Genomic DNA, 12072 nt, shown 5'->3' with positions numbered 1-12072 from the left:
TATATTAATTAAACAAGGATGATCGAGAGGCCGGTTCACATGGGAGCAATATCAGGTTATAGACTGATTTGGACCGTATTTGGCACAATTGTTGGAAGTTGTGAGGTCGTCGAGGAAGAAAAGACAATACAGAATCTGTAGTGTGTGTGTCCTGCACTGGCAGTAAAAAGGAGTTCCACTTTAGTTTAGTTCAATGGTAGGAACTAGAAGGTATCTTCCTTCTTTCTGCCAATTCTGTGGTATCACAATGTACGATAACGTCTTAGTGTGTCTGATTGGAGACTGCCACTTAAACCTGACCTAACCATGGACCAAATCAGTCCATGTTTAGGCATAGCACCCATGTTAACCGATCTCCCGACTTAACTTTTTGAGCCGCTAAAGGACGTAATAAATACCCTATTTGGATGCATAGTTCCAAAATAAACTTCTTGAGTCTCATATTGTCATGTCTTGTTTCGTGGTGCCCTCTTGCTAACACAGAGGCATGAGCTACCAAATATCTGTTGTCCGCCTCATCCTCCAAAAATCCATAAAACGGACAAGTAAACCAGTCGGTCAGTATGGGGATCATTTGAAAGAATAAGATAGAACGGGATGCAGCGGCGTAGAGTATTAATGCGGAGGTCTGGATGCCGATACAACGGAGATGATATGGAAAATCAACAGATATTGGGTCCACCTCGATGTAATGCGAAAGCGGTCCCGAGGTGGAATTAATCCCCAAGGGTAACTCAGGATGGGTTTTTATCCGACACAGTTGATAACGGAGTCCAGCATAAGGCAGGAGACGCACTTGTCATATGTGTAAAGCATTTTCCAATACTGACCCGCAAAAAAGAAAAGTAACAGCGTGCTATGTTCCGGCGGGCCGAATCTTGCATACCCTCACCCATGGATCGCATTTGTCAAGTTTTTTGGCCGATATCTCTTTGTATTGCTATACAATTTCAACTATACCAAGTTATGAACCGATTGGTGCCATACTTCTTTTGACTATTGGAGACCAAAGTGGAATTCATTGTGCAAAATTTCCGCCAAATCGGATAAGAATTGAGCCCTATAGCGGCTTAAGAAATAAAATTGGAAGATCCATTTATATAGGAGCTATATCATTTCGGCCTGAACGGGTAAGAATTGCTCCCTCTAGAGGCTCAAGAAATATAATAGTGAAATCGGTTTATATTGGAGCTATATCGGGTTATGAACTATATATAGCACAGTTGTTAGAAGTTGGAACAAAACACTTCATGCAAAATTTCAGCCAAGTCGGGTAATAGTTGCGCCCTCTATCGGCTCAAGAAGTCAAGATCCGAAATCGGTTTATATGGTAGCTATATCAGGTTATTAACCGATTTGAGCCATACTTGGCACAATTGTTGATGGTTAAATCAAAACACTTCGTGCAAAATTTCAACAAAATCGGATAATAATTGCGCTCTCTGTCGGCTCAAGATGTCAAGATCCGAAATCGGTTTATATGGGAGCTATATCAGGCTATGAATCGATTTACACCATACTTGGCACAGTTGTTGATGTTAAACTTGAACTCTTCATGCAAAATTTCAGCCATATCAGAAAAGAATTGCGTCCTCTAGAGGCTCAAGAATTCAAGATCCGAGATCGGTTTATTAGGCAGCTATACCAAAACATGGACCGATCTGGCATATTTACAGTCCCAACCTGCCTGCTCTAATAAGAAAGTTTTGTTCAAAATTTCAAGTACCGCTCCGCTCCTGATTGTAAAAATTCTAGTTTTTCTCCTGCTCCCGAAAAACTAGGACAGCTTCACTTCTGCTCTGGCTATCACTCCGTTTCGCTCTGAATCTCTGACCTTAAGTCATGTTAAGTTTGTCTACTGCCATGAAACACTCAAACCCCAGTAGAAGGGATAATGGGTAAGACTGAGACTATTCACCATAAAGAGGCAGATAAGTGTTTTCAGGGGGCCTGTCCTGGATGGTCTGGAGCTGCCGCTTTCTCGAGAGTCTAAGGACCTTGGCGTAATATACGTAGCCGTAGCATAAATTGGAGAGGAAACGTAAAGACGTGTTCAAAAGAAGACACTGCTGTTGCATTTCGATAAGTATGGATTGGGGCTGAGGACTGCACGATGAATGTTTACGGCGGTGGTTGAAGCCTTTTTCGATGCAATATCGCCTTTTCGATGCAATATCGGCTGCTCGATCGGTCTATTACAATATATGAGGTTAGTCAGCGACGCTGAAGGTCTTCAGGCTATGTGAGGTCAAGACTGATCAGGAGATGCAAATAGCATATTCGCGCCATTGGAAAAGAAAGCCAACTGGGTTTGCGAGCCCCTTTTAATTAAGGTTTATCAGGAAATAGGTAGGAAGCGAGCAAGCTAGGAATGGATCGCTGATGAGTGCATGATCAGCACTCATCAGCGATCCATTCCTAGAGAATAAGTGAAACCAATCCGGAGCAAGTCTTAATTTAGCTCCTAGAAATGGGGGAGTCATACAAACTTCTGAATGGGAGTAGTATTTTTCTGGCGGATGTCTACGCGATCCTAAAGATCCTGGATATGTTTTTGGATCAGGAGCAGCTGCCCAATCGAACCCACACGATATAAATACGAGGATTTAAGATCTTCTAAACTAATAAAGAGCTTCTACTACCGATGGGGAAAGCTATCGGTCTTTGTTGGGTACCAGACCATCAAGGAGTGGCAGGGAATGAGATGGCTGACGAGCAACCCAAAATTGAATCCCTGATGAATGTTGGTCAAGCTACTGAATAAGTTAAACTTACCAAGTGTAGAGCTCTTCATTGAGTACCCAGGAATTAGGTAACATTGCCGTCTCGAAGAGAGTAGCGTTTTCCAAAAATTTGTTTTAGCGATGCCTTACAGATGATTCCGATGCAGGAATATTTGCCTGGTGTAAGAAGACAGTCAAGCTGCGCTGAAGGATCTGGCCTTATTGTTGCTGTAGCAGTGAGTTGTGTTCTATTATTCGTTTGCTTGATTCTGTTGAATATCCAGATCCAGGAACTCTGCGACTAATGTGGCGTGCATCCAGAGGGATCTGGGTTAGAGGCGAGTGGGACTGGCTACGCTGTTAAACAGGGGACGCTTGGTCGCAGATCAGGTGCAATTTTCAGAATTTCCAGAAACTGATATCCCCCATGCCGCTTGAACTAGAGGTTCTCTCTTGTAGCGCTGAACGATACGCTCTAGATCGTATAGGTTATGTTAGGTGGAATAAGTTGACCACCATAGGTGAGTTCACTCGGAGGCCAGCTTGGTTATACCCTGGAAAGAAAGGGAAGAGAAAGGAGGCCACATCCAAAGGTTATACACTAAATGGAGAACAGAATCAGAAGGAATGGAGAACCAAAGCGGGGGGTGGGGATCCCATCCCCACGCAAGCATGAATGTACATTCCCCGGAGCTTATGGCACCGCCATTCCGTAGCATAAGAATCGGATCCCATGAAAGGAGAGCCATGCAGACCTGCACATGAACATAGCAAGTACTTGATAGTCTCCTTCTCATCCTAATCGAGGCAACTCCTGCAGAAATCATTATGCGGTATTACCATGGGCGCCACCATGCGGGCTATGGAAGAGTGTCCGGTTATGACACCTTTTAAGGTACTCATCGACTCCTTATCGAACGCCAGCAAATCCCCCGTCCTCCTTCCGGACATGAACATAGGAAGTACTCGATAGACTCCTCCTCATCCTCATCGAGGCAACCCCTGCAGAAGTCATTATGCGGTATTACCATGCGCGCCGCCATGCGGCCTATGGCAGAGAATCCGGTTATGACATCTGTTAAGATACTCATCGACCTCTTATCGAACGCCAGCAAATCCCCCGTCCTCCTCCGGTCGATGACAGACCAGAGCGCCCTAACGATTCGGCAACCATCCACCGACGCTGCTCTGGCCATCTTTTCTACTGTGTTCAGTAGCTCGACAAATGTCATGTAGGCAAGAAAGGTGGCTGTTTCATCAGGCGCAGACGAACCCCTCCTGGCGCATTCGTCCGACCCCCCATTCCCTGGGTTGGGCATGGGTGGTCCCCTTCACACACGTTGGAACTAGGAGCCCCGATTTTTGTAGTTTTCATCGTCATGCTCATGTTGAGAGCTACCGTCCACAGATTGAGGATAGTGGAATGCTTCGTATTCCGAGTCGTTGCAATTGCAGTCGCGCACAATCCGCACACAATCAAGTGGAGAGTCTCAGTGAAAAACCGGGCGACACAGACTCTGGTTTAAATACTGGGTGCCTTTGATATTCGATGCCAAGGCGAGTTATTTGCACCTTTAAATAACCAAGTCCATAACGTTCACGTGGCGATCCGCTCTCTGGAACTAAACGAGATTTCTTATCTATGGAGATTGAAGAGGATCGCTACCTTCGCATGCCAATGTGGTTCCAACCAGGGCTGTGAAGTTAAGTTTTTGAGATCGGAACCGAAGTCTAGCCCTCGAATCCGACACCGGGTCGGAGTATTGTCATGCTTTAGACCACATACATACATATTTGGTTTCTATTCAGAAAATGGAACAGCTAAAAACTTTTTGGAAAGTTAGTCAAAGTGTGCAGAGGCTATCAATAAAGAAACTATTTTTATTATTATGATAAAAAAGACATCACACACAAGATAAGTAAACAAACAAAAAAATATGTATTAACTTAATAGGATTCTATACAAGTATGTAATTATCGTTTGGGACATTTTTCCATTTTTTTATTTGATTTATTTTTCTTAGTTTTCTGCCGTCTACTGATATAATACTTAAAACTAGAAGTTGTTTAAACCTAGAAGAACAAACACCTCACATTTTATTTGTTGGTTATGTTGCCAACAACAGCTTTGGTTACTTCTAGTACTTCTTTGACTGGTTGTTTTATGGCCTCCATGGTGGTCTGATGGGCACCGACTGTACCACTACTGGGTACATGGAAGAAATATAGCATAAAACCGGCAGCTAACAGGAAATGAGCAGCTAATATGCCAATAATTAAAAATAAAGAATATTTGGAATTTCTCAAAGCTGGAGTGAGTACAGCTATCAATACAGAGCCGGACAATAAGGCGGCTGTAATGACCAGAAGCCATTGGAGTATAGAAAGCTGCAAAAATGGAAAGGGAAATATGGGAGTTATTTGAAATTAACGTTGAAGTAGTAGGTGATATATACCTGAATAACCCATAGAATAGATACTGGAATGTATATGGCCAGTGAGTATCCATAAACGCACATTAGACTTAATAAAGATGGAGTATAATCAGCCTGTAAACATAAAGGAATGTTTTTTTTTAATTATCGGGAAATCTCGATAATGGTAATGAAGACTGCAAGAAAGAAGGCCACCGTGGTGCAGAGGTAAGCATATCCCCTTGTGAAGCCGAACGCCTGGGTTCAAATCCCGGTATGAACATCGGACTACGTTTGCGAGGTAACCAGCCATTTTAAAACTTCTCTACCAAGTGGTGTCTCTATACAGTACACCGTTCGGAACCGGCATAACAAGGGGGGCCCCTCATCAGGGGGCCCTCTAATCGGACTACGCTCATTGATATGAGAGAAGAATCCCCTGTTCCTTAATGAAATGTTCATGGGAAATTTAGAAGTAGTTGTAGTATTGTAGATTACCCCTCCTAATGACAACATTTGTGAGGTACTATGCCATGTAAAACTTCTCTCCAAAGAGATGTCGCACTGCGTTGCGACATTCGGACTCGGCTATAAAAAGGAGGCCCGTTATCATTGAGCGTAAACTTTAAACGGACTACGCTCATTGATATGAGAGAAGAATACCTTGTTCCTTAATGAAATGTTCATGGGAAATTTAGTAGTAGTAGTAAATTACAGGTACTGTTCCATTTGAAAAAATTGCATGGCAGCCATGTAAAAACTTCTCCCTAAATAGGTGTCATACTACAGTAAGCCATTCGCACTCGGCTATACAAAGGAGATACCTTATCATCGAGCTTAAACCCTCTTCGTGTTTCTTAACTATTTGTGAGAAAATTTGCACCTTCAATTGGGCACAAAATCATTGAAATCTTAAGAGCGGAAAAAGCCAAGCCCCATTCTTCTAACAGAGGCAAATCTGGCGGGGCCCGTAATTTATTCAGCTGAATGTTTAGTTGAACGGATAAATTTCCTGAGTGGTCATTGTTTTTGTCAGGTTTTTGATGTGACGCTGAATACGGAAAGTGGGAATTTTGCAAGTTTTATGGCGTTGAGAATTTGAAGGCAGTTCAAAAGGCACAGGATTAAAGGTGAACACCCCTTACCGCATCCGAATTTTCGTCAGTCACACAGCCCTCCCGTCGTTCTGCACTATTCTATAATAGGGGACCTGAAATGACTGCCCGTAGCAAACTTTTTCCGATAAGGACTCTTTTCCAGTTTGCCAGTTTTGTACAGTTTTTAAGAAAACTTTTGAAATCTGAGGGTGTGGCTCCATCAACATACAACCCAACTTAAAAGGGGACCTAAAATGACTGCCCAAACTTTTACCGATAAGGACTCTTTTCAAGTTCGCCAATTTTGTAGAATTTTTAAGAAAACTTTTCAATTCTGAGGGTGTGGCTCCACTACAATACAACCCAATTTTACTGTAAAGAACCCAAAAGCCAAATGTTGTTGTTATTGTAACCACATATTTGCATGAGGTGGTAGCGATTCTCGTCAATCTCCCAAAGTTGAGCAAGTTCGTTGAGGCCTTTAGAACCGATTGCCGCGGGAACATTGTGTTGTGTATTCATTATTGCAATATTCGTTGTATCGATCTCCTATTCTGGAAGGACTGGCTGGACGAAACTTTCACTGCAGTTGCAGCTACTCTGTATGGACCATTCCACTATCCGCAACCTTGGACGCGACCGGAAGCTCCCATGTAAGCTTCTCGTGATAACGAAGAACATCACACAGATTGAGATTCAAAATTCCAGCCTGTGTGATGTGCTGGGTCCATTATTCATTGGTAAGGTTCTGTTAAATATCCATATCCAGGAAATCTGCAACTAGGATTAGGGGCGCATACGGTGGTCTTGTCGTTAGTTCAGTAAAATTGCCAATGCCGTTGACAGGGGATGTTTGTCATCAACCCCAGACCAAAAGAAATTAAGCCTTCTGCTTCTGCTGGAAATTAGGTAAACCAGAATTACTATGGTCCGCCGAAGGAGGTTACCTTCGTCAAGCGTTATGGACGGCGTATGACTTCAAACTTTACGCCCCAGATCGTGAAGATCCAACTTGACGTTCCTGGCATACTAAGCGACAGTCGTGCTTTAAATTAGACGAAATACATGCTGATGCTAAGCACTGGAAAATTCTCCACCAACACTCGAGGGGAATGCTTTTCTGGCTTTAGTAGCGGGATCATTTCCAACAATGCACATATTACGGATGTCCAAGGTTTCAGTTTCTGCTCGAGGACGTATTGGCAATGTTCTCAAGAATGGAGTTGTTTCACTGTATCGAAAGCAACGGAGATCGTCCTATGATTAGCAAAATCCATGCTGACAATCAGCACTACGAAATGCTCATTCAAGGCTAGAGGGATTGGTGCCACAATTGCTTTGGTTACAGGCGAGAAAAGGGAGATCGGAGAATTAAACTTTTTCTGGAATCCCTTTAAGGCTTCAATAGCAACATCGCTCTCTCCATTTTCCAGATAATGGGAACTATGAGAGGGCCCTGGAAGAGGTTAAAACTTTGTCAGCAACAGCGACAACCCTTGGCCGATAAAAATTCCGCTGGGTAGATCTGGTACCCAAACGGATTGCCGTAGAATCGCAAAGTCTGCGTTAGGAGCTGCTACTGTAAATATAGGGAGTTATTTGTCTGCTTTAGGTACAGGAGAAGTCGGGGGGATGACATAGTATGCCGGTGCCTATGACCCACTGCCGAATACGTGGACACAGCACCTTGTAACGTTGTCAATATGACTATACTCCTGTATGTTAGACAAGCCAGAACATGTCCTCACTTACATGTTAGAGTACTGGCAAACAGAAGCAGGTTTCAGATTATTTCTCATTCCCTTCGGACCAAAAGTATGCTGAGTAGGTACTTTGGGATGAGCCTCGTCGAAGACAATGAAGAACAAAACACGTATTCTTTGAAGTTGAGTATTCCATCGAGTCAATTCGCGCCATATAACTGAAATTCTAATTTTTGTTACTTACATTTTCCGTTTCAAGACCCTCTTCCAAGGGCTTCAAACTGTATTTGAAGAGGGCCCATAAAGCTCCTGGCAAGAAGTTTGCATAGATAAATATACAAGTGGCTGCATAGGAGACCAAATGGAAGTTATAATGCCACTGGTAAGTTTCACTTTGATGCTGAAGATAATTGGCAATATTGCCGCTAATGGCAATGCAGAAGATCTATGAAAGAAAGCCAAAAAATACTTTGATATGAATCTATTTCTGTAATTATATCATTGACTTACCAAAGTCGTTGTTATCCAAAATGGTCCATACAAATCCGGATTCTGTCCAATTGACGATTTTAAATAATTACTGGGAGCCCTTTTGGGTATCATAGAATTGGCAATACGTTCCAGTACTACCAAGGTATCAACATCAAAGAATCTTTGATAATATTCAATGGTCAGGAATGAAGTTTTACTGGGCGTTGCCGTGGCAGGCTCTGGTAAGCCAGTGTTTTTGCCACCGCCACCTCCACCACTTGACGACATGCCACCGGAAAGAATTTGCGCTGAATTGCTCATGTCATAGATTAAATCGGAAAGGGGATCACCACGCTGCCGCCCAGCTCCACCAGAACCGGAGCCCGTTGAATGCGTTGGTGAATTGACATTTATTTGTGCTGGAGGACTGCTGGTGCTAGGGGTATTGGTGTAATCCTTAAACTGCAATAAGTCATCTGACTGCATGATGTTGTGCTGTAAAACAAAGAGGAGACGTACTAAATGTTATTCTGGTAAAAAGGTTTAAGATATGTAATAATTATGAGGAAACAGAGTTGCTGTTACTGTAAAAGCCACTTCGAATGTGGGCCACGATAAAAACCTCTAGCGTGTTTCCGAGCATCTTAAGGTCAAGCTAAAATGGGTTAGTCCACATTTTAAGCGGTAATTTCAATGTTTCCCAATTGCCAAGTTTTTATTGAATAAGTCGATAGGAACACCTATATACACTAAATTCCTGCTAATAATTTTCAGGCATTCGGGCAAAATGGAGCGTGCACACCTAGATTAGATGCCAAAAACAATTGCAAATACCCTTGTACCTCAGTTTATTTTTGTATGCCAACGGATGGTAGGGGACTCTGAAGGTTTGCATTCCCCCCTTTGTGATTGCACGATTATATTTGTTTTGTTTCTTCCTATTAACATCAAAGGGCGGACACCGCAATAAGAATTCATAGAGGATGATGCATGGCGTGGGGTATGAACAATAAATCAAACAGTGCACTATCTATGTACTCCAGATCTAGCACTACCCAACCCCAACATTAGATTCTCATTATAATTGCGACGGAAAATAATTTGTTTGCAAATATTATTCATTTTTCACCGACAGACACTTGCATGCCGCACACTCTAAAATGGCCCTCAAATTAAAAGTTTTTTATTATTTTAACAAGATATGCCATATTTCTAAATAATTACTTATTTCAGTCCTTTGCCTTTTCTTTTAACTACTTATTTCAAGTGTTTTATTATTATAAATTTTAATTATATTTTATTTTTTCCATTGGCTTAACACGTCGATTAGTTTTCAGTCAGCTGTGTGCTGTCATTGGATTTGGTGTGGATTGTCATATTGGATTACTTTGTTCTTTTTCATGTTGTGCGCTATGTTTTTGATAACAAATGGCAGGGTTGTATTTTGTTTAATACATAGCCAACGACAGTTATAATTGTGAATGGCAAAACACTTTTGAATGTTAAACTATTGTGAATGTCGGAAGGGTAATAATAGTATAAAATTTTTGCCCATATAATTCACAAAACTTAAAGTAGCGTTAAAGTAGGTTTATTTGACAGATTTCTCTTATAGAACTGTCAAAAAAATATACTATAAAACTGTCTTAAGTTTAGTGATCAAATGAAATTTTAACAGTCAGAAATTATCAAAATTATTATTAAAGTGTAAATTACATCAGGATTCACTGAATAAAGGTCGAGATATATACTTACGAGTGCATGTCAGAAAATATGTGAGTTACACAATAAATGCACGCACGCATCTGACGGAATAAGTTAATCAACTCTCAAATTTGAACGCGTTTGAGGGAGCAAAACATATGAATTGCAAATGTTTAGTATTCAAAAATTGTTTTGCAGTCCGTAAATTGTAGAAATTCTTTTGTGATTTTAATACTAAACCACATTATTAGCAATTTCCATTGAAATTATCTTTGGAAATGATAGAAATATAAATAATTTTTGGCAGTACATGGCATTGAGGATATCCACTTGTTCTTTTTACATTCATTCTTTGTTTACGTTTTCACCTATTTGATGACACTTTCAATTGGCAGATTTGACATCCCTAATGATGTTCATGGGGCCTATCCACTTTATGTTTTCTCAAGTGACCTAACCTTCTATTAGTGAATCCTGTGTTGTGCCCAACGAGCATCATATTGTGTTCTCATACCCAAAACATCAAGAGCTTTTGACCGCTCAATATCAAATCAATCAAATTGTTTTAATAAAATATACAACATTGAAATATTTTGTTTTCAAAAGATAAATTAAAAAACCAAAAAATAATGCTTAAATGTGCAATGTACTGCACTTTCTCAATAGAAAACAAATTTTTATTGGCATTTGTTAACATTCACAATAGGCAGGCTTGGAAAATCTTAACGTTATTCATGGGGTCTATTCACTATATGTTTTCGAAAGTGTTTTGACCTTCTATTCAGGATTCACTGAATAAGGTTAAGCCAAGCGATCAGCAAGCATACAGTATTTTTAATTTTTGGCAGTACTTGGCATTGAGTATGTCAACTTGTTCTCTTTTTTACATTGATTCTTTGTTTATGTTATCTCCTATTTGATGACATTTTCAATCGGCAGATTTGACATCCCTAATGATGTGCATGGGGCCTATCCACTTTATGTTTTCGCAAGTGACCTAACCTTCTATTAGTGAATCCTGCCTTCTATTAAAGAATCCCGAAATATCGCAAAAACGTGTTAAGTTCCACCAGTAGTGGAATTCTGTAAACTCTTTTAACGGAAATCGTTTAGTATTGTTGTTTTAAAAATCAACATAGAAAATCGTATAGTATTAAGTAGCCAGTTTTAACAATCAAGGCACGGGATAGTTGTAAGCATCACACAGGCTGAAACATTGATTTCTAATCTGTGTGGTGTTCATTGCTGTCATGAGAAGCTTAGCTGCTAGCTACCGGGCGCGTCCATAGGTTACGGATAGTGGAATGCTCCATACGGAGTAGTTGCAATGGCAGTCGCAGGCTCAGTGAGAGTACGGGCGGCACCGGCTCTTGCATAAATATAGAGTGCCTATGATGCTCGATATGACAAGGCGAGTTATAGGCGCCATTATGTTCCCGCGGCGATCGGTCCTATAAACCGATCCTGGATCTTGAATTCTTGAGCCGCTGTAGGGCGCAATTCTCATCCGATTTGGCTGAAACTTTGCACGAGGTGTTTTGTTATGATTTACAATAATTGTGCTAAGTATGGTTCAAATCGGTACATAACTTGGTATAACTACCCCATAAACCGATCTGGGATCTTGACTACTCGAGCCTCTAGGAGGCGCAATTCTCATTCGATTTGGCAGAAATTTTGTACAACGGCTTCTCTCATGACTTCCAACATTTGTGTCTAATATGGTCTTAATCGATCAATAGCTTGATACAGCTCCCATATAAACCAATCTCCCGATTTTGCTTCTTGTGCCCCTACAAGGCGCAATTCTTATCTGAATGGATTGAAATATTACACAATGAGTTCTACAATGTTCAGCATTCAATTCATTTATGGTCCGAATCGGACTATGGCTTGTTTTTCAATAACATTGGTTATTTTATAGAAAACTGCAATGCGTAGTAATTTTTGCAAAATTTTA

General features: G+C 41.1%; 2 protein-coding genes across 3 annotated transcripts in view; both read right to left on the bottom strand.

The window, feature by feature from the left end:
* The window catches only part of LOC106087570 (ELAV-like protein 3), a 189171-nt gene extending 185908 nt beyond the window's left edge, over window positions 1-3263 (bottom strand). For both annotated transcript variants that reach the window (XM_059366317.1, XM_059366319.1), the window contains exon 1: window positions 2776-3263. The gene's annotated coding sequence lies outside the window, so the exon portion shown is untranslated. The remainder of the gene's footprint in view (window positions 1-2775) is intronic.
* Window positions 3264-4697: 1434 nt separating this feature from the next.
* Window positions 4698-9776, bottom strand: LOC106087569 (protein YIPF1). Its single transcript, XM_013252656.2, has 5 exons — window positions 9633-9776; window positions 8448-8903; window positions 8182-8382; window positions 5180-5272; window positions 4698-5111 (listed from the first exon to the last, which is right to left on the bottom strand). The coding sequence occupies exons 2-5, from the start codon at window positions 8892-8894 to the stop codon at window positions 4821-4823; spliced, it is 1032 nt and encodes a 343-aa protein (XP_013108110.1). The 5' UTR covers window positions 8895-8903; window positions 9633-9776; the 3' UTR covers window positions 4698-4820.
* Window positions 9777-12072: the final 2296 nt, after the last annotated feature.

This window comes from Stomoxys calcitrans, chromosome 4, assembly GCF_963082655.1.
Source record: "Stomoxys calcitrans chromosome 4, idStoCalc2.1, whole genome shotgun sequence".
Taxonomy (NCBI): Eukaryota; Metazoa; Arthropoda; class Insecta; order Diptera; family Muscidae; genus Stomoxys; species Stomoxys calcitrans.
The sequence above is the reverse complement of the archived record's forward strand: the minus strand, read 5'-3'. Positions and strand labels throughout refer to the sequence as shown.

Bases quoted from the DNA above. Each gene is read 5' to 3' on its own strand.
- LOC106087569 (XM_013252656.2), bottom strand. From the start codon at position 8,894: ATGCAGTCAGATGACTTATTGCAGTTTAAGGATTACACCAATACCCCT. The intron at 8,383-8,447 runs GTAAGTCAATGA...TTTCTTTCATAG, and splicing joins TTTGGATAACAACGACTTTG to ATCTTCTGCATTGCCATTAG. The intron at 5,112-5,179 runs GTATATATCACC...CCATTTTTGCAG, and splicing joins CTATTCTATGGGTTATTCAG to CTTTCTATACTCCAATGGCT.